We start from the raw sequence: 18,579 nt of genomic DNA, 5'->3' as shown, positions 1-18,579 counted from the left end.
CTGTGCGTGAAGCAGAGGGTGAATGATGTGCCCGCTCGCTGTGCGTGAAGCAGAGGGTGAATTATGTGCCTGCTAGCTGTGCGTAAAGCAGAGGGTGAATGATGTGCCCGCTCGCTGTGTGTGAAGCAGTGGGTGATGTGCCCGCTCGCTATATGTGAAGCAGAGGGTGAATGATGTGCCCGCTTGCTGTGTGTGAAGCAGTGTGATGTGCCCGCTCGCTGTATGTGAAGCAGAGGGTGAATGATGTGCCCGCTCGCTGTGCGTGAAGCAGAGGGTGAACGATGTGTCCGCTCGCAGTGTGTGAAGCAGAGGGTGATGTGCCTGCTCGCTGTGTGTGAAGCAGAGGGTGATGTGCCTGCTCGCTGTGTGTGAAGCAGAGGGTGAATGATGTGCCTGCTCGCTGTGCGTGGAGCAGAGGGTGAATGATGTGCCTTCTCGCTGTGCGTGGAGCAGAGGGTGAATGATGTGCCTGCTCGCTGTGCGTGGAGCAGAGGGTGAATGATGTGCCTGCTCGCTGTGCGTGGAGCAGAGGGTGAATGATGTGCCTGCTCGCTGTGCGTGGAGCAGAGGGTGATGTGCCTGCTCGCTGTGTGTGACGCAGAGGGTGAATGATGTGCCTGCTCGCTGTGCGTGGAGCAGAGGGTGAATGATGTGCCTGCTCGCTGTGCGTGAAGCAGAGGGTGAATGATGTGCCCGCTCACTGTGTGTGGAGCAGAGGGTGAATGATGTGCCCGTTCGCTGTGTGTGGAGCAGAGGGTGAATGATGTGCCTGCTCGGTGTGTGTGGAGCAGAGGGTGAATGATGTGCCTGCTCGGTGTGTGTGGAGCAGAGGGTGAATGATGTGCCTGCTCGGTGTGCGTGAAGCAGAGGGTGAATGATGTGCCCGCTCGCTGTGCGTGAAGCAGAGGGTGAATGATGTGCCTGCTCGCTGTGTGTGAAGCAGAGTGTGATGTGCCTGCTCGCTGTGTGTGAAGCAGAGGGTGATGCGCCTGCTCGCTGTGTGTGAAGCAGAGGGTGATGCGCCTGCTCGCTGTGTGTGAAGCAAAGGGTGAATAATGAGCCTGCTCGCTGTGCGTGAAGCAGAGGGTGAATGATGTGCCTGCTCGCTGTGCGTGAAGCAGAGGGTGAATGATGTGCCTGCTCGCTGTGTGTGAAGCAGAGTGTGATGTGCCTGCTCGCTGTGTGTGAAGCAGAGGGTGATGCGCCTGCTCGCTGTGTGTGAAGCAGAGGGTGAATAATGAGCCTGCTCGCTGTGCGTGAAGCAGAGGGTGAATGATGTGCCCGCTCGCTGTGTGTGGAGCAGAGGGTGAATGATGTGCCCGTTCGCTGTGTGTGGAGCAGAGGGTGAATGATGTGCCTGCTCGCTGTGTGTGGAGCAGAGGGTGAATGATGTGCCTGCTCGCTGTGTGTGAAGCAGAGGGTGAATGATGTGCCTGCTCGCTGTGCGTGAAGCAGAGGGTGAATGATGTGCCCGCTCGCTGTGCGTGAAGCAGAGGGTGAATTATGTGCCTGCTAGCTGTGCGTGAAGCAGAGGGTGAATGATGTGCCCGCTCGCTGCGCGTGAAGCAGTGGGTGATGTGCCCGCTCGCTATATGTGAAGCAGAGGGTGAATGAGGTGCCTGCTCGCTGTGCGTGAAGCAGAGGGTGAATGATGTGCCCGCTCCCTGTGCGTGAAGCAGAGGGTGATGTGCCTGCTCGCTGTGCGTGAAGCAGAGGGTGATGTGCCTGCTCGCTGTGCGTGAAGCAGAGGGTGATGTGCCTGCTCGCTGTATGTGAAGCAGAGGGTGAATGATGTGCCTGCTCGCTGTGTGTGAAGCAGAGGGTTATCTGCCTGCTCGCTGTGTGTGAAGCAGAGGGTGAATGATGTGCCCGCTCGCTGTGTGTGAAGCAGAGGGTGAATGATGTGCCCGCTCGCTGTGTGTGAAGCAGAGGGTGAATGATTTGCCCGCTCGCTGTGAGTGAAGCAGAGGGTGAATGATGTGCCCGCTCGCTGTGCGTGAAGCAGAGGGTGAATGATGTGCCCGCTCGCTGTGCGTGAAGCAGAGGGTGAATGATGTGCCCGCTCGCTGTGAGTGAAGCAGAGGGTGAATGATGTGCCCGCTCGCTGTGTGTGGAGCAGAGGGTGAATCATGTGCCTGCTTGCTGTGCGTGAAGAAGAGGGTGAATCATGTGCCTGCTCGCTGTGTGTGAAGCAGAGGGTGAATGATGTGCGTGGAGCAGAGGGTGAAAGATGTGCCCGCTCGCTGTGCGTGGAGCAGAGGGTGAAAGATGTGCCCGCTCGCTGTGCGTGAAGCAGAGGGTGAATGATGTGCCCGCTCGCTGTGCGTGAAGCAGAGGATGAATGATGTGACTGCTCGCTGTGCGTGAACCAGAGGGCGAATGATGTGCCTGCTCGCTGTGTGTGAAGCAGAGGGTGAATGATGTGCCTGATCGCTGTGCGTGGAGCAGAGGGTGAATGATGTGCCTTCTCGCTGTGCGTGGAGCAGAGGGTGAATTATGTGCCTGCTAGCTGTGCGTGAAGCAGAGGGTGAATGATGTGCCCGCTCGCTGCGCGTGAAGCAGTGGGTGATGTGCCCGCTCGCTATATGTGAAGCAGAGGGTGAATGATGTGCCTGCTCGCTGTGCGTGGAGCAGAGGGTGAATGATGTGCCTGCTCGCTGTGCGTGGAGCAGAGGGTGAATGATGTGCCTGCTTGCTGTGCGTGAAGCAGAGGGTGAATGATGTGCCCGCTCGCTGTGCGTGGAGCAGAGGGTGAATGATGTGCCCGCTCGCTGTGCGTGGAGCAGAGGGTGAATGATGTGCCCGCTCACTGTGCGTGGAGCAGAGGGTGAATGATGTGCCCGTTCGCTGTGTGTGGAGCAGAGGGTGAATGATGTGCCCGTTCGCTGTGTGTGGAGCAGAGGGTGAATGATGTGCCCGTTCGCTGTGTGTGGAGCAGAGGGTGAATGATGTGCCTGCTCGCTGTGTGTGGAGCAGAGGGTGAATGATGTGCCTGCTCGCTGTGTGTGAAGCAGAGGGTGAATGATGTGCCTGCTCGCTGTGCGTGAAGCAGAGGGTGAATGATGTGCCCGCTCGCTGTGCGTGAAGCAGAGGGTGAATTATGTGCCTGCTAGCTGTGCGTAAAGCAGAGGGTGAATGATGTGCCCGCTCGCTGCGCGTGAAGCAGTGGGTGATGTGCCCGCTCGCTATATGTGAAGCAGAGGGTGAATGATGTGCCCGCTTGCTGTGTGTGAAGCAGTGTGATGTGCCCGCTCGCTGTATGTGAAGCAGAGGGTGAATGATGTGCCCGCTCGCTGTGCGTGAAGCAGAGGGTGAACGATGTGTCCGCTCGCAGTGTGTGAAGCAGAGGGTGATGTGCCTGCTCGCTGTGTGTGAAGCAGAGGGTGATGTGCCTGCTCGATGTGTGTGAAGCAGAGGGTGAATGATGTGCCTGCTCGCTGTGTGTGAAGCAGAGGGTGAATGATGTGCCTGCTCGCTGTGCGTGGAGCAGAGGGTGAATGATGTGCCTTCTCGCTGTGCGTGGAGCAGAGGGTGAATGATGTGCCTGCTCGCTGTGCGTGGAGCAGAGGGTGAATGATGTGCCTGCTCGCTGTGCGTGGAGCAGAGGGTGAATGATGTGCCTGCTCGCTGTGCGTGGAGCAGAGGGTGAATGATGTGCCTGCTCGCTGTGCGTGGAGCAGAGGGTGATGTGCCTGCTCGCTGTGTGTGACGCAGAGGGTGAATGATGTGCCTGCTCGCTGTGCGTGGAGCAGAGGGTGAATGATGTGCCTGCTCGCTGTGCGTGAAGCAGAGGGTGAATGATGTGCCCGCTCACTGTGTGTGGAGCAGAGGGTGAATGATGTGCCTGCTCGGTGTGTGTGGAGCAGAGGGTGAATGATGTGCCTGCTCGGTGTGTGTGAAGCAGTGGGTGAATGATGTGCCTGCTCGCTGTGTGTGAAGCAGAGGGTGAATGATGTGCCTGCTCGCTGTGTGTGAAGCAGAGGGTGATGTGCCTGCTCGCTGTGTGTGGAGCAGAGGGTGATGTGCCCACTCGCTGTGTGTGAAGCAGAGGGTGAATGATGTGCCTGCTCGCTGTGTGTGTAGCAGAGGGTGAATTACGTGCCTGCTCGCTGTGTGTGAAGCAGAGGGTGATGTGCCTGCTCGCTGTGCGTGAAGCAGAGGGTGATGTGCCTGCTCGCTGTGTGTGAAGCAGAGGGTGATGTGCCTGCTCGCTGTGTGTGAAGCAGAGGGTGATGTGCCTGCTCGCTGTGTGTGGAGCAGAGGGTGAATGATGTGCCTGCTCGCTGTGTGTGGAGCAGAGGGTGAATGGTGTGCCTGCTCGCTGTGCGTGGAGCAGAGGGTGATGTGCCTGCTCGCTGTGTGTGAAGCAGAGGGTGATGTGCCTGCTCACTGTGTGTGGAGCAGAGGGTGAATGATGTGCCCGCTCACTGTGTGTGGAGCAGAGGGTGAATGATGTGCCCGCTCGCTGTGTGTGAAGCAGAGGGTGAATGATGTGCCTGCTCACTGTGTGTGAAGCAGAGGGTGAATGAGGTGCCTGCTCGCTGTGCGTGGAGCAGAGGGTGAATGATGTGCCTGCTCGGGGTGTGTGGAGCAGAGGGTGAATGATGTGCCCGCTCGCTGTGCGTGAAGCAAAGGGTGAATGATGTGCCCGCTCGCTGTGCGTGAAGCAGAGGGTGAATGATGTGCCCGCTCGCTGTGCGTGAAGCAGAGGGTAAATGATGTGCCCGCTCGCTGTGCGTGAAGCAGAGGGTGAATGATGTGCCCGCTCGCTGTGCGTGAAGCAGAGGGTGAATGATGTGCCCGCTCGCTGTGTGTGAAGCAGAGGGTGAATGATGTGCCCGCTCGCAGTGTGTGAAGCAGAGGGTGAATGATGTGCCTGCTCGCTGTGTGTGGAGCAGAGGGTGAATGGTGTGCCTGCTCGCTGTGTGTGGAGCAGAGGGTGAATGATGTGCCTGCTCGCTGTGTGTGAAGCAGAGGGTGATGTGCCTGCTCGCTGTGTGTGAAGCAGAGGGTGAATGATGTGCTTGCTCGCTGTGTGTGAAGCAGAGGGTGAATGATGTGCTTGCTCGCTGTGTGTGAAGCAGAGGGTGAATGATGTGCTTGCTCGCTGTGTGTGAAGCAGAGGGTGAATGATGTGCTTGCTCGCTGTGTGTGAAGCAGAGGGTGATGTGCCTGCACGCTGTGTGTGGAGCAGAGGGTGAATGATGTGCCCGCTCGCTGTGTGTGGAGAGGAGCGTGAATGATGTGCCTGCTCGCTGTGTGTGGAGCAGAGGGTGAATGATGTGCTTGCTCGCTGTGCGTGGAGCAGAGGGTGAATGATGTGCTTGCTCGCTGTGTGTGGAGCAGAGGGTGAATGATGTGCTTGCTCGCTGTGTGTGAAGCAGAGGGTGAATGATGTGCTTGCTCGCTGTGTGTGAAGCAGAGGGTGAATGATGTGCTTGCTCGCTGTGTGTGAAGCAGAGGGTGATGTGCCTGCTCGCTGTGTGTGAAGCAGAGGGTGAATGATGTGCCTGCTCGCTGTGTGTGAAGCAGAGGGTGAATGATGTGCCTGCTCGCTGTGTGTGGAGCAGAGGGTGAATGATGTGCCTGCTCGCTGTGTGTGGAGCAGAGGGTGAATGATGTGCCCGCTCGCTGTGTGTGGAGCAGAGGGTGAATGATGTGCCCGCTCGCTGTGTGTGAAGCAGAGGGTGAATGATGTGCCTGCTCGCTGTGTGTGAAGCAGAGGGTGAATGATGTGCCTGCTCGCTCTGTGTGAAGCAGAGGGTGAATGATGTGCCTGCTCGCTGTGTGTGAAGCAGAGGGTGAATGATGTGCCCGCTCGCTGTGTGTGAAGCAGAGGGTGAATGATGTGCCTGCTCGCTGTGTGTGAAGCAGAGGGTGAATGATGTGCCCGCTCGCTGTGTGTGGAGCAGATGGTGAATGATGTGCCCGCTCGCTGTGTGTGGAGCAGAGGGTGAATGATGTGCCTGCTCGCTGTGCGTGAAGCAGAGGGTGAATGATGTGCCTGTTCGCTGTGTGTGGAGCAGAGGGTGAATGATGTGCCTGCTCGCTGTGTGTGAAGCAGAGGGTAAATGATGTGCCTGCTCGCTGTGTGTGAAGCAGAGGGTGATGTGCCTGCTCGCTGTGCGTGGAGCAGAGGGTGAATGATGTGCCTGCTCGCTGTGCGTGGAGCAGAGGGTGAATGATGTGCCTGCTCGCTGTGTGTGGAGCAGAGGGTGAATGATGTGCCTGCTCGCTGTGCGTGGAGCAGAGGGTGAATGATGTGCCTGCTCGCTGTGTGTGGAGCAGAGGGTGAATGATGTACCTGCTCGCTGTGTGTGAAGCAGAGGGTGAATGATGTGCCCGCTCGCTGTGTGTGAAGCAGAGGGTGAATGATGTGCCCGCTCGCTGTGCGTGGAGCAGAGGGTGAATGATGTGCCTGCTCGCTGTGTGTGGAGCAGAGGGTGAATGATGTGCCTGCTCGCTGTGTGTGGAGCAGAGGGTGAATGGTGTGCCCGCTCGCTGTGTGTGGAGCAGAGGGTGAATGATGTGCCCGCTCGCTGTGTGTGGAGCAGAGGGTGAATGATGTGCCCGCTCGCTGTGTGTGGAGCAGAGGGTGAATGATGTGCCTGCTCGCTGTGTGTGAAGCAGAGGGTGAATGATGTGCCTGCTCGCTGTGTGTGGAGCAGAGGGTGAATGATGTGCCTGCTCGCTGTGTGTGGAGCAGAGGGTGAATGATGTGCCCGCTCGCTGTGTGTGGAGCAGAGGGTGAATGATGTGCCTGCTCGCTGTGTGTGGAGCAGAGGGTGAATGATGTGCCTGCTCGCTGTGTGTGGAGCAGAGGGTGAATGGTGTGCCTGCTCGCTGTGCGTGGAGCAGAGGGTGAATCATGTGCCTGCTCGCTGTGCGTGGAGCAGAGGGTGAATGATGTTCCTGGGTACTAGGCTCCGCAGTGTGTGCTGGAGATTCAGGTCCCACCAACCAGCGCTGCGCGATCTCTCCCCCGACTCCTCCTGTGCTGGGCTCGGAAGTGACTGTGCGTCGGGGCGCCCCCTGCTGCCTGTAGCTCTGCCCACCGCCTTCTACATACAGAGCATTGCACCTCTCACAGTCATTCATACAGAGCATTGCACCTCTCACAGTCAGCCATACAGAGCATTGCACCTCTCAGTCAGCCATACAGAGCATTGCACCTCTCACAGTTAGCCATACAGAGCATTGCACCTCTCACAGTCAGTCATACAGAGCATTGCACCTCTCAAAGTAAGTCAGCCAGAGCATTGCAGCTCTCACAGTCAGCCATACAGAGCATTGCAGCTCTCACAGTCAGTCATACAGAGCATTGCACCTCTCACAGTCAGCCACACAGAGCATTGCACCTCTCAGTCAGTCAGCCATACAGAGCATTGCACCTCTCCCAGTCATTCATACAGAGCATTGCACCTCTCACAGTCATACAGAGCATTGCAGCTCTCACAGTCAGCCATACAGAGCATTGCACCTCTCACAGTCAGCCATACAGAGCATTGCACCTCTCACAGTCAGTCATACAGAGCATTGCACCTCTCACAGTCAGCCACACAGAGCATTGCACCTCTCCCAGTCAGTCATACAGAGCATTGCAGTTCTCACAGTCAGTCATACAGAGCATTGCAGCTTTCACAGTCAGTCATACAGAGCATTGCAGCTCTCCCAGTCATTCATACAGAGCATTGCACCTCTCACAGTCAGTCATACAGTACACCTAATGTCAGGGACGTAGCAGGAAGAGCCACAATATTAGGAGTGACCCTTAGAAATGAGTTAGTGCTGCATACGAGATTAAATCAGTGAGTGCAGCCAGGCAGGAGAGCATTGCCAGTGGTTACAGCACAATGATTATACCAGGCAGCCAGGCAGGAGAGCATTGCCAGTGGTTACAGCACAATGATTATACCAGGCAGCAGAGCATTGCCAGTGGTTACAGCACAATGATTATACCAGGCAGGAGAGCATTGCCAGTGGTTACAGCACAATGATTATACCAGGCAGCAGAGCATTGCCAGTGGTTACAGCACAATGATTATACCAGGCAGGAGAGCATTGCCAGTGGTTACAGCACAATGATTATACCAGGCAGGAGAGCATTGCCAGTGGTTACAGCACAATGATTATACCAGGCAGCAGAGCATTGCCAGTGGTTACAGCACAATGATTATACCAGGCAGCAGAGCATTACCAGTGGTTACAGCACAATGATTATACCAGGCAGCAGAGCATTGCCAGTGGTTACAGCACAATGATTATACCAGGCAGGAGAGCATTGCCAGTGGTTACAGCACAATGATTATACCAGGCAGCAGAGCATTGCCAGTGGTTACAGCACAATGATTATACCAGGCAGGAGAGCATTGCCAGTGGTTACAGCACAATGATTATACCAGGCAGCAGAGCATTGCCAGTGGTTACAGCACAATGATTATACCAGGCAGGAGAGCATTGCCAGTGGTTACAGCACAATGATTATACCATGCAGCAGAGCATTGCCAGTGGTTACAGCACAATGATTATACCAGGCAGCAGAGCATTGCCAGTGGTTACAGCACAATGATTATACCAGGCAGCAGAGCATTGCCAGTGGTTACAGCACAATGATTATACCAGGCAGGAGAGCATTGCCAGTGGTTACAGCACAATGATTATACCAGGCAGGAGAGCATTGCCAGTGGTTACAGCACAATGATTATACCATGCAGCAGAGCATTGCCAGTGGTTACAGCACAATGATTATACCAGGCAGCAGAGCATTGCCAGTGGTTACAGCACAATGATTATACCAGGCAGGAGAGCATTGCCAGTGGTTACAGCACAATGATTATACCAGGCAGCAGAGCATTGCCAGTGGTTACAGCACAATGATTATACCAGGCAGCAGAGCATTGCCAGTGGTTACAGCACAATGATTATACCAGGCAGCAGAGCATTGCCAGTGGTTACAGCACAATGATTATACCAGGCAGCAGAGCATTGCCAGTGGTTACAGCACAATGATTATACCAGGCAGGAGAGCATTGCCAGTGGTTACAGCACAATGATTATACCAGGCAGCAGAGCATTGCCAGTGGTTACAGCACAATGATTATACCAGGCAGGAGAGCATTGCCAGTGGTTACAGCACAATGATTATACCAGGCAGGAGAGCATTGCCAGTGGTTACAGCACAATGATTATACCAGGCAGCAGAGCATTGCCAGTGGTTACAGCACAATGATTATACCAGGCAGGAGAGCATTGCCAGTGGTTACAGCACAATGATTATACCAGGCAGGAGAGCATTGCCAGTGGTTACAGCACAATGATTATACCAGGCAGGAGAGCATTGCCAGTGGTTACAGCACAATGATTATACCAGGCAGGAGAGCATTGCCAGTGGTTACAGCACAATGATTATACCAGGCAGGAGAGCATTGCCAGTGGTTACAGCACAATGATTATACCAGGCAGCAGAGCATTGCCAGTGGTTACAGCACAATGATTATACCAGGCAGGAGAGCATTGCCAGTGGTTACAGCACAATGATTATACCAGGCAGCAGAGCATTACCAGTGGTTACAGCACAATGATTATACCAGGCAGGAGAGCATTGCCAGTGGTTACAGCACAATGATTATACCAGGCAGCAGAGCATTGCCAGTGGTTACAGCACAATGATTATACCAGGCAGCAGAGCATTGCCAGTGGTTACAGCACAATGATTATACCAGGCAGCAGAGCATTGCCAGTGGTTACAGCACAATGATTATACCAGGCAGGAGAGCATTGCCAGTGGTTACAGCACAATGATTATACCAGGCAGCAGAGCATTGCCAGTGGTTACAGCACAATGATTATACCAGGCAGCCAGGCAGCAGAGCATTACTAGTGGTTACAGCACAATGATTATACCAGGCAGCAGAGCATTGCCAGTGGTTACAGCACAATGATTATACCAGGCAGCCAGGCAGCAGAGCATTACTAGTGGTTACAGCACAATGATTATACCAGGCAGCAGAGCATTGCCAGTGGTTACAGCACAATGATTATACCAGGCAGCAGAGCATTACTAGTGGTTACAGCACAATGATTATACCAGGCAGGAGAGCATTGCCAGTGGTTACAGCACAATGATTATACCAGGCAGGAGAGCATTGCCAGTGGTTACAGCACAATGATTATACCAGGCAGCAGAGCATTGCCAGTGGTTACAGCACAATGATTATACCAGGCAGGAGAGCATTGCCAGTGGTTACAGCACAATGATTATACCAGGCGGCAGAGCATTGCCAGTGGTTACAGCACAATGATTATACCAGGCAGCAGAGCATTACCAGTGGTTACAGCACAATGATTATACCAGGCAGCAGAGCATTACCAGTGGTTACAGCACAATGATTATACCAGGCAGCAGAGCATTGCCAGTAGTTACAGCACAATGATTATACCAGACAGCAGAGCATTGCCAGTGGTTACAGCACAATGATTATACCAGGCAGGAGAGCATTGCCAGTGGTTACAGCACAATGATTATACCAGGCAGCAGAGCATTGCCAGTGGTTACAGCACAATGATTATACCAGGCAGCAGAGCATTGCCAGTGGTTACAGCACAATGATTATACCAGGCAGGAGAGCATTGCCAGTGGTTACAGCACAATGATTATACCAGGCAGGAGAGCATTGCCAGTGGTTACAGCACAATGATTATACCAGGCAGCAGAGCATTGCCAGTGGTTACAGCACAATGATTATACCAGGCAGCAGAGCATTGCCAGTGGTTACAGCACAATGATTATACCAGGCAGGAGAGCATTGCCAGTGGTTACAGCACAATGATTATACCAGGCAGGAGAGCATTGCCAGTGGTTACAGCACAATGATTATACCAGGCAGGAAAGCATTGCCAGTGGTTACAGCACAATGATTATACCAGGCAGCAGAGCATTGCCAGTGGTTACAGCACAATGATTATACCAGGCAGCAGAGCATTGCCAGTGGTTACAGCACAATGATTATACCAGGCAGGAGAGCATTGCCAGTGGTTACAGCACAATGATTATACCAGGCAGCAGAGCATTGCCAGTGGTTACAGCACAATGATTATACCAGGCAGCAGAGCATTGCCAGTGGTTACAGCACAATGATTATACCAGGCAGCAGAGCATTGCCAGTGGTTACAGCACAATGATTATACCAGGCAGCAGAGCATTGCCAGTGGTTACAGCACAATGATTATACCAGGCAGCAGAGCATTGCCAGTGGTTACAGCACAATGATTATACCAGGCAGGAGAGCATTGCCAGTGGTTACAGCACAATGATTATACCAGGCAGCAGAGCATTGCCAGTGGTTACAGCACAATGATTATACCAGGCAGCAGAGCATTGCCAGTGGTTACAGCACAATGATTATACCAGGCAGCAGAGCATTGCCAGTGGTTACAGCACAATGATTATACCAGACAGGAGAGCATTGCCAGTGGTTACAGCACAATGATTATACCAGGCAGCAGAGCATTACCAGTGGTTACAGCACAATGATTATACCAGGCAGGAGAGCATTGCCAGTGGTTACAGCACAATGATTATACCAGGCAGGAGACCATTGCCAGTGGTTACAGCACAATGATTATACCAGGCAGCAGAGCATTGCCAGTGGTTACAGCACAATGATTATACCAGGCAGGAGAGCATTGCCAGTGGTTACAGCACAATGATTATACCAGGCAGGAGAGCATTGCCAGTGGTTACAGCACAATGATTATACCAGGCAGCAGAGCATTGCCAGTGGTTACAGCACAATGATTATACCAGGCAGGAGAGCATTGCCAGTGGTTACAGCACAATGATTATACCAGGCAGGAGAGCATTGCCAGTGGTTACAGCACAATGATTATACCAGGCAGGAGAGCATTGCCAGTGGTTACAGCACAATGATTATACCAGGCAGGAGAGCATTGCCAGTGGTTACAGCACAATGATTATACCAGGCAGCAGAGCATTGCCAGTGGTTACAGCACAATGATTATACCAGGCAGGAGAGCATTGCCAGTGGTTACAGCACAATGATTATACCAGGCAGCAGAGCATTGCCAGTGGTTACAGCACAATGATTATACCAGGCAGGAGAGCATTGCCAGTGGTTACAGCACAATGATTATACCAGGCAGGAGAGCATTGCCAGTGGTTACAGCACAATGATTATACCAGGCAGCAGAGCATTGCCAGTGGTTACAGCACAATGATTATACCAGGCAGCAGAGCATTGCCAGTGGTTACAGCACAATGATTATACCAGGCAGGAGAGCATTGCCAGTGGTTACAGCACAATGATTATACCAGGCAGGAGAGCATTGCCAGTGGTTACAGCACAATGATTATACCAGGCAGGAGAGCATTGCCAGTGGTTACAGCACAATGATTATACCAGGCAGGAGAGCATTGCCAGTGGTTACAGCACAATGATTATACCAGGCAGCAGAGCATTGCCAGTGGTTACAGCACAATGATTATACCAGGCAGGAGAGCATTGCCAGTGGTTACAGCACAATGATTATACCAGGCAGCAGAGCATTGCCAGTGGTTACAGCACAATGATTATACCAGGCAGCAGAGCATTGCCAGTGGTTACAGCACAATGATTATACCAGGCAGGAGAGCATTGCCAGTGGTTACAGCACAATGATTATACCAGGCAGGAGAGCATTGCCAGTGGTTACAGCACAATGATTATACCAGGCAGCAGAGCATTGCCAGTGGTTACAGCACAATGATTATACCAGGCAGGAGAGCATTGCCAGTGGTTACAGCACAATGATTATACCAGGCAGGAGAGCATTGCCAGTGGTTACAGCACAATGATTATACCAGGCAGCAGAGCATTGCCAGTGGTTACAGCACAATGATTATACCAGGCAGGAGAGCATTGCCAGTGGTTACAGCACAATGATTATACCAGGCAGCAGAGCATTGCCAGTGGTTACAGCACAATGATTATACCAGGCAGCAGAGCATTGCCAGTGGTTACAGCACAATGATTATACCAGGCAGGAGAGCATTGCCAGTGGTTACAGCACAATGATTATACCAGGCAGGAGAGCATTGCCAGTGGTTACAGCACAATGATTATACCAGGCAGGAGAGCATTGCCAGTGGTTACAGCACAATGATTATACCAGGCAGGAGAGCATTGCCAGTGGTTACAGCACAATGATTATACCAGGCAGCAGAGCATTGCCAGTGGTTACAGCACAATGATTATACCAGGCAGGAGAGCATTGCCAGTGGTTACAGCACAATGATTATACCAGGCAGGAGAGCATTGCCAGTGGTTACAGCACAATGATTATACCAGGCAGCAGAGCATTGCCAGTGGTTACAGCACAATGATTATACCAGGCAGGAGAGCATTGCCAGTGGTTACAGCACAATGATTATACCAGGCAGCAGAGCATTGCCAGTGGTTACAGCACAATGATTATAACAGGCAGCCAGGTATGGGGCCTTATTATAAAACTGTCAGACTAGCTAAAGGAGCGAGCTGAAGGACTACAAGTGCCATCCACCAGTGGCTAGAAGCTGGAATTTGGAGAGACTGCAGAGTGTATATGAATGATCGGCGTAACTGCAGCTGATATTACAGAAGGTCTGTGTAACGGGTGGGGATCATAGGGTCGACTGTATCTAGGTCGACCACTATTGGTCAACACCTGAAATAGGTCGACATAAACAAGGTTGACATGGAAAAAGGCCAACGCGAGTTCTTTAAGGGGTTTTGTTGGTGTTGTTTTCTTCGTAGGGTGACTGTAAACCCTAATTAGTGCACTGTGTCCCCTCGCATGGCTCGCTATGCTTCAGGCAAGGTGCTACGCTGCGCTCTGCGCAAGTTACCGTTTGCAGTCCACGTGGATTGTAAAGTATGAAAAAGTTCCAAAAAACTAAAAAAAAAAGAAAAAAGGTGAAAAACTCATGTCAGTCTTGTTCCATGTCAATCTAGTGACCATGTCGACCAATAGTGATCGACCTAATGAGTGTCGGCCTAAGTGCAGTGGACCCAAGGCCTGTGCATTATTGCTATAGACGTGTGCAGGGAAGGGAGACGTCCTCCTGTGCGGATACATGTGAGACCGGATACAGACAGTGACCATAGAACGTTTTGTGTCTCACATTATTAGTCTATGATTAAGGAAACCCACAAATACAGAGAGAGCCCTGGAGAAAAGAGTATGTAACATAACAAGATGGCTGACGAGCCGCCACAAGTTGCTATATGGTTCCACCCAGCCCATCTTATAAGTGTTCAGGCATTATGACAGAACGATGGATTTTCACTTTTAAATCAAACTAATATTTCTTTGCATTTTCAATAAGAGGTGAGCTATACATATATACAAATATATATTTTTTTATTTGTTCTTGTCAGAGCTGCAGGTGTTTCAGACATTACTGTGGCTTATGGTGTGTACACACGGTGAGATTTTTTCTTACGATTTTGACTATATAGTCAAAATCGTAATAAAAGTTAGTGCAGATCGCAAGGTGAAAGTCACCTTGCGATCTCGATTCGATGCGCGGTCGGCATCGCAAGAATAGATAGACTGTGCAGGCAAGTCAATTTCAACTCTCTCTATAGAAGAGATAGTCAAAATTGACAGCCAAAATCACATATAGGGATATATTCAATTGGTGTCGAAAACTGCCGTCTGTCAGAAAGACGGCAATTTTCGACTTTTTAAGGTTGAAACGTGATTCGACCTATTCAATGCTTTTCAACAAGTCGAGGCATTCGATTTGTCGAAAAGCACGTGGATCGGCGGAATAGCTGCCGATCCACGTGCTTGTGTCGAAATAAGTTTTGGCCCCCTTTTCGACCATCTCAGTCCGACATCAATAGATGTCGGACTGAGATGTGGGCCCAGAGGAGAGGGGGGAGAGCCACAGGGAGACGGGGGGACAGGCGGTGGGTATACAGGGGAGATCAGCGCTACAGTAGCACGCTTGCTGAAGCCGGGTGGACACTACCGTGAGGTCGGGCAGCTGAGTGACATCCTGCTGCAGCGCTGATCTCCCGTGTATGCCCGTCGACTGTCTCCCGCGGCTCGCCCCCCTTCTCCTCCTCTGCGTCCCTCATCTTAATTCGCCTCGAAAAAGTCGAATTAAGATGAGATTGAATAGGGGTTGTCGGATCCATTCCGACAAATACAGGTCTTTAATCGAATATACCCCATAGTCAGTATCGCAAGCACACTCATTATATGCTTGCGATACTGACTATGTGCTGACCTGGCCCATCACATGGTGAGATTTGGTCTATGCCCGATTCTCACTGTGTGTATGGGCCATTAGTGGGAAGATATTTTGCTACACACACTAGAGTTCCTGTCAGCAGTGCCATTGCAGGTCTCCTTTAGCGCGCAGTAATGATCCAGTCACAGAACAGTCACGTCATAAAGTGGACGCTCGCAGCACACCAACCAAACTACACGCACATAAACTGAAGGCTGCGTACAGGTATTACTTCGGGATTCATCTCCATTAGAGGTATGCTTATTTACACATGCACAGACGAGAATACAACCTTTTCAGGAGCAGCAACACCTCTAACATCCAAGGATGAAATTCTGACCCCTGAGAGATGTGAGAAAACATACTAACATGCTCCGTGTTCATATTTGCAAGCTCTGATTCTGCAATGGTCCTGTACAGCATTAAGATCCCAGGTATACTCCGTTGCTCACAAAGACACATAAAACACTCAATCAGTATTGAAAAAGATTTCATTTAGACAAAATACAATTTGTAGAGAGCACATGTAAGCGTCAGACGGAAACTATGGCTGCGGATTAATCAAGTCCACAATAGGAAGCTTGGAAAGTGTCGTGTTTCTATATGAGACAGGGTCATAAGCAACTCACAGACATCACAGTCAGTCATTCTGGCAACTTCCTGTCCCTCTGCAGCAGGCAGCTGGCTGTACGGATTGCGAGGGGCAGCGAGGAACACGGATCGCTGTGGAAACTTGGTTTCCAGACATCAGAAGAAGGCGTCAGCACAAACTGGGCCACACTGGGCACTTTCAGCAGATTTAAAAGTTCGGTGGCTCTAATGAGAATCCGTTCACTGTCTTCCTCCCCGTACGCAGACATCATGGCTGAGCTCTGTACACAAGACCTCATCTTGGATAAGTATAGAGAAACCCTGGGAATGAGATCCTGGCTGCGGGATGCCAGTTTAGTAAGGGTCATCATAAGAGTGGTGATAACACGTGGTGAAGAGTTGGTCGCACTGGATGAGCCACGATGCTGTGTGATTTCAAAAAGTAAAGCTTCTAGTACCTCAAAGAACCTGTTCACCTGCTCCACGGTGCATCTCTTGTCATAATACACCGATACATACTCTCCCATGGCCCACACTACGTGGGTAAAAAACGGTTCCTTGCTTTGGATGTTACCCACTGTGCTTATAAAGTCTAGCAGTTCACGAGAGAGCTCTAGAACAACAGAGGGGTGCAGACGGCACAAGAGGGGGAGCTGGGAACTGAGAACTCTCTGGACATCAGCTTGGAATGTCGGCAGGTCATACAAGAGACCGCTCCGCTCTAGAAAGGTTAATACTATTTGGTTGATCAAAGGGCCATCTGCAAACCTCGTGATAATGCGGACATAGAGCTGAAGTAGGCACGGAACGATCTGTGCACACTGTAAAACACGAGGGGAGCCGTTTTTATCGGAGAGTATCTGGCGGAGCAAGTTTAATCCTTCGGGCGGTGGTCCACCCCAAGCCTCATTTCGTAACAGATATTGGAACATGGGCCTATAAAATGGATGACGAAAGGCTTCAGAGGAACATGAAGGAAGCAATGAGGGGTCCATGGTGGATTTCTCTGTTGACAAAGCAAAGCTGTGCTGGACCTCCATTGCGGCTGTAAGACAAGGCAAGTCAAGCAGAGCGTGAAGCACCTCAATGGCAGAATCAGATTTCACTAGGGTTGGAAGGAGAGCCACAAACTCTGTTATCAGTGATGGAGCGTTCCACGCCAGAAGCTTCAGGATATTGGGGAAGCTCCCTCTAAAAGCCTCCACATTCTCCGACAGAAAGCTGCCATTAGTCCTGCAGAACTGGATGAACTGGAAAGGGAAGAGGGGCTGATGGAACAAGTCAGCTGGAACTTTGGTGAAAAGGTGCCTGTACACTGCCTCCGACTCCACGGCAGCAGCTTCGCTGTGATTCAGGTAGAACTGGGCAACGGGCAACAAGACAACGGCCAGCGAGGAGTCCGAGCACAGTCTCCCATGCAGGATCTTCATGAGGGGCAGTGTGCGGTAGAGGAAGGATGTGTCCTGCTTGCACAGGACATCTATCAGAGTGACCGCCTCCACCAGGCAGGCTCCCTGCAGGTCCACGTCCGCCTTTCTCAGGGGCTTCCGGTTACACTGCTCAATCAGCCTCAGACAGTACTCAAAGCCCTTCTCCCGGAGTCTCTCCCGCGGGGGCAGCAGGCGGCTGGAGGTGGAGGAAGCGGAGACCATGGAGACCACCGACCCCTCCACCTCAGACTTGTCCTCCGCCCCAGCAGTCCCATAATGTAGCAGCCAACAGCGCAGCATGGAAAAGGCCTGGACGTTCATCCACTGCTCCTCCGTGTAGCTCTGTCCGGCGTTCAGTACGGTGAAGAAGTCGGTGGCGACCGCTCCGTCCACTTCAGATATCAGGCCAGGCTGCTTGAAGCGGGGGGTGGTGAACAGCCCCGCCGGGGCAGGGGAGGGGTGCACGGCGTAGCGCAGCCAGTCGGCCATTTTCCTGTTGATGGTGTTGACGTTGTCCTCCTGCAGGCTCTCCGGGCAGGCGGTGACTGCGAGCAGCAGCAGGGGGAGGAGGGATCTCTGGCCCTCGGGGACCCGGGCCTCCAGCGCTCGGCATATGCGGGGCCCCAGTGCCAGGACGTGCGAGGCCGGACTCAGGGGATACAGGGGGGCCCCCAGTGCTGGGCTGCCCCGGGGGCAGGGGCACAGCAGGCACAGGATGGCCGCACATAGGGCCTGCACCTGAGCTGGGGCCCGGGGGCTGCACACGGTCTCCTCTAGCTGCCCCACAAGGCCGGGCTCCAGCCGGCGGCGCCCCCTGCTGGCGGACAGGATGAGGTGCAGCCGCCGCAGGCTGTCCAGGCTCTCCGGCTCCCAGCAGTGCAGGAGGCTCCGGGCGGAGAACTTCTCCAGCTCGTCATCGCTCAGCTCCCGGGCCTGCCGGAGCAGACTGTCCGCCGCGGGGCTGAACATGGCACTGCGCTTCCGGCTTCCGCTCACGGGACGGACAGTTTCCGCTCACTAGAAGATCAGCTTCCGGTTCCGACTGCGCCCGGCTTCCGCTCACGTGATGGTCAGCTTCCGGCGCTTCACAAATGTGTTCCCCCCACGCAACATGGCGCAGTGCTTCCGGTTCCGCCTAAAGCTCCCCTGTGTGCGCAGAACAACAAAAGCAGCCAGTTCCCTCACAGCCACCACCAGTTTCATATCACTGCTCACATTATTATTATTATTATTATTACTAGGTGATTCATCGCGCCCTACGGGCACTCTTCACACCGTCGT

At 52.7% G+C, this 18,579-nt stretch overlaps 1 protein-coding gene across 1 annotated transcript; it reads right to left on the bottom strand.

Annotated features, from left to right (window-relative positions):
- Positions 1 to 15,750: 15,750 nt before the first annotated feature.
- AP5Z1 (adaptor related protein complex 5 subunit zeta 1) lies at positions 15,751 to 18,377 on the bottom strand. Its single transcript, XM_063924674.1, has one exon. The coding sequence runs from the start codon at positions 18,265 to 18,267 to the stop codon at positions 15,922 to 15,924; it is 2,346 nt and encodes a 781-aa protein (XP_063780744.1). The 5' UTR covers positions 18,268 to 18,377; the 3' UTR covers positions 15,751 to 15,921.
- Between the last annotated feature and the right edge of the window lie 202 nt (positions 18,378 to 18,579).

This window comes from Pseudophryne corroboree, chromosome 5 (assembly GCF_028390025.1).
Source record: "Pseudophryne corroboree isolate aPseCor3 chromosome 5, aPseCor3.hap2, whole genome shotgun sequence".
Classification (NCBI taxonomy): Eukaryota; Metazoa; Chordata; class Amphibia; order Anura; family Myobatrachidae; genus Pseudophryne; species Pseudophryne corroboree.
The sequence above is the reverse complement of the archived record's forward strand: the minus strand, read 5'-3'. Positions and strand labels throughout refer to the sequence as shown.